The sequence below is a fragment of the Gorilla gorilla genome, chromosome X (genome assembly GCF_029281585.2).
Source record: "Gorilla gorilla gorilla isolate KB3781 chromosome X, NHGRI_mGorGor1-v2.1_pri, whole genome shotgun sequence".
Lineage (NCBI taxonomy): Eukaryota > Metazoa > Chordata > Mammalia > Primates > Hominidae > Gorilla > Gorilla gorilla.
In genome coordinates this window covers 47,548,937-47,552,189 of record NC_073247.2, presented here as the reverse complement: position 1 = coordinate 47,552,189, position 3,253 = coordinate 47,548,937, and the positions used below count along the sequence as shown (strand labels likewise).

Genomic DNA, 3,253 nt, shown 5'->3' with positions numbered 1-3,253 from the left:
TGAGTCAACGCACCCGACCCCATTTCTCTTTCTAAGATTAATTCTGCTTTTGTTTCTGGTTGTATGTATTTTTACAAATAATTGAAATGATGATGTAATATTCACAATGCTTCAAAAGTGTGAAAAAAGTATATGTGAATATTAATCACATAAATGATAAAATATATGAAGTAATGAAGCCAAAGCAGGTCATTAAGAAATATTTATAAACATTAGGTATTGAATTTACAGATGTTGCCAACGTTGTACATTCCTGGGGCCAGTCATCATAAATTCTGACTGATGTTTAAAATGAGAGCAAGAAATACCCAATTAAGTAGTAAATTGAAAACCATCTAATCTTCTTCCGATGCATCTGTGACGTCTTCTTTGTACTTGTAAACTTGCATTGCACGTTGAATAGGAGTCTTAACAGAGTCATAAGTCCATCCCCTCCTGGCAAACAGCCTTTGAATGATGCCAGGCATTTCATAGCCCTTGCTTAGAATGAAATCCTTAAAGGCGATTGGTCCATAAAGACCGTCAAGAATGTCGGGTTCATCAGGCTTTTCAAGTACGAGCTTTGGGTCAATCAAAGGTTCATCACTTCTTAGCTTTTTCCCCAACTTAGGCTTGAGGTACCATGCTCCATACCCCATCTTCACATGCTGTGCGTTATGAGAATTTGGTGCAGTCTGGATTTTCCCGTCCAAGTCTTTTTCCTGTGAGAAGAATTTGACCTCATCCATTTCGTCTAGCTCCATGCTGTACTTCAGCCCTGAGGAACACTCGTTTGCCTTCTTATTCTTTTGGTCTTGATAGGTTGCTCTGCACTCAGGGGTAAAGTCAAACAGACTGCTGATGGATTCTTCATCAACTCCTAGGTCTCCAGCCCACTTGAAGTCACGGAGTTTTCTCGATGTGTGTCTACGTTGAAGAGAGTCAGAAACACACTCCATTGTGCTTGATGTACCTTCCTGAAACAGTTCTTTTAGATGGGACGCTCCGGTCTTGGTAGGCTCCGGGCAGAGACTGGACACCCGACGAGTCTTGGGAGGCTCCAGGCGGAGACTGGACACTCGACGAGTCTTGGGAGGCTCCGGGTGGAGACTGGACACTCGACGAGTCTTGGGAGGCTCCGGGTGGAGACTGGACACCCGAGTCTTGGGAGGCTCTGGGTGGAGACGGGACACTCCAGTCTCAGAAGGCTCTGGGCGGAGATGAGATACGCGAGTCTCTGGAGGCTCCGGGCAGAGATGGGACACTCCAGTCTCGGGAGGCTCCGGGGGGAGACTGGACACCCGAGTCTTGGGAGGCTCTGGGCAGAGATGGGACACTCCAGTATCGGGAGGCTCCGGGTGGAGACTGTACATCTGAGTGTTGGGAGGCTCTGGGCGGAGATGGGACACTCCAGTCTCAGGAGGCTCCAGGCGGAGATGAGATACGCGACTCCCAGGAGGCTCCCGGTGGAGACTGGACACCCGAATCTTGGGAGGCTCTGGGCGGAGATGGGACACTCCATTCTCAGAAGGCTCTGGGCGGAGATGGGACACTCCATTCTCAGAAGGCTCTGGGCGGAGATGAGATACGCGTGTCTTGGGGGGCTCTGGGCAGAGATGGGACACTCCAGTGTCGGGAGGCTCTGGGCGGAGATGAGATACGTCATTCTCTGGAGGCTCCGGGCAGAGATGGGACACTCCAGTCTCAGGAGGCTCCAGGTCGAGACTGGACACCCGAGTCTTGGGAGGCTCTGGGCGGAGATGGGACACTCCAGTCTCAGAAGGCTCTGGGCCGAGATGAGATCCGCGAGTCTTGGGAGGCTCCGGGCAGAGATGAGACACTCCAATCTTGGGAGGCTCCGAGCGGAGATTAGATACGCGAGTCTTGGGAGGCTCCGGGAAGAGAGGAGACACTCCATTCTTGGGGGTCTCTGGGCGGAGAGGAGGTACGCAAGTCTTGGGAGGTTCCGGGCAGAGATGGGACACTCCAGCCTCGGGAGGCACCTGGCGGAGAGGAGATACGCGAGTCTCTGGAGGTTCCGGGCAGAGATGGGACACTCCAGTCTCAGGAGGCTCTGGGTGGAGACTGGACACCCGAGTCTTGGGAGGCTCTGGGTGGAGATGGGACACTCCAGTCTCAGAAGGCTCTGGGCGGAGATGAGATACGCGTGTCTTGGGAGGCTCTGGGCAGAGATGAGACACTCCAGTCCCAGAAGGCTCCGGGTAGAGATGTGACACTCCAGTCTCGGGAGGCTCCAGGTGGAGACTGGACACCTGAGTCTTGGGAGGCTCTGGGCGGAGATGGGACACTCCAGTCTCTGGAGGCTCCGGGCGGAGACTGGACACCGGAGTCTTGGAAGGCTCCGGGCGGAGACAGGACACCCGAGTCTCGGGAGGCCGAGGGGAGAATTCCCCACAGGGGTATTTACCAGGCTCCGTGGGTTCGTCGGTTGTCTTCTCCCGGCCCTCACAAGAGCCTGCGTCCTCCAGCTTCCTCTCAGGGTCCAGCGGTTTCAGTACCTGTAGTAGGAGATCTGGAGGCATATCTTCTCCCAGATTGGAGTACATGGCCAAGGGATGCTTGGCCATTAGCTGGGCTTCCACTTGCTCTACGAACGCCTTCCGTGCTGGCTGTGCTGGCGAGAGCTTGGAAAATAGGGCCGCTTTCTTGAACAGCTTTTTCTTCCTGCTTTTGGGGTCAGCTTGGGGACCTCTGAGAGATATTTTGGGGAGTAAAAACTCGTCACGGTGACAAACAAGCGTATCTTCGGGAGACGGACAGCCGTAGCGGAAGTCGTCCATGCCCTCCGTCACAAATACCCAGTTCTGGGTGTCCACAGGCGGGAACCTCAGGCGCCTGTGCTTGCGCTTCGCGAAGTACTTGGAAGGCGGTTTGTTACAGTACGAGGGCTTGGAGTCCATGCCCGGGGACCTCAGCCAGTCCTGCAGCCTCTGGTCCCCCATGGTGGCCCTCGCTGGGGTGCCACCTCTCCAGTTTCCGCGGTTCCTGATCCCTGCCGCTCTAGTCGCTAGGAGACCGCCAGCCACGCGCAGCCCAGGTTCCTTCCTGGAGGCGGAGCAGCGCTGACGCCACCTGCGCAGCCGGGATTCTAACAGGTGTGTAGTAGAATCTCATTCTGGGTTTCATTTGCGTTTCCTAATGACTACTGGTATTGAACATCTCTATATTTGCTTATTTGCCATCCTTATCTCTCCTTGGTTGAAGTTTCTGTTGATTTTTTCCCCATTTTTAAATTGTGTTGCTGGATATCATA

General features: G+C 53.6%; 1 protein-coding gene across 1 annotated transcript; it reads right to left on the bottom strand.

Annotated features, from left to right (window-relative positions):
* Positions 1–258: 258 nt before the first annotated feature.
* Positions 259–2,942, bottom strand: LOC101141047 (putative protein FAM47C). Its single transcript, XM_019019059.3, has one exon. The coding sequence runs from the start codon at positions 2,940–2,942 to the stop codon at positions 336–338; it is 2,607 nt and encodes an 868-aa protein (XP_018874604.2). The 3' UTR covers positions 259–335.
* Positions 2,943–3,253: the final 311 nt, after the last annotated feature.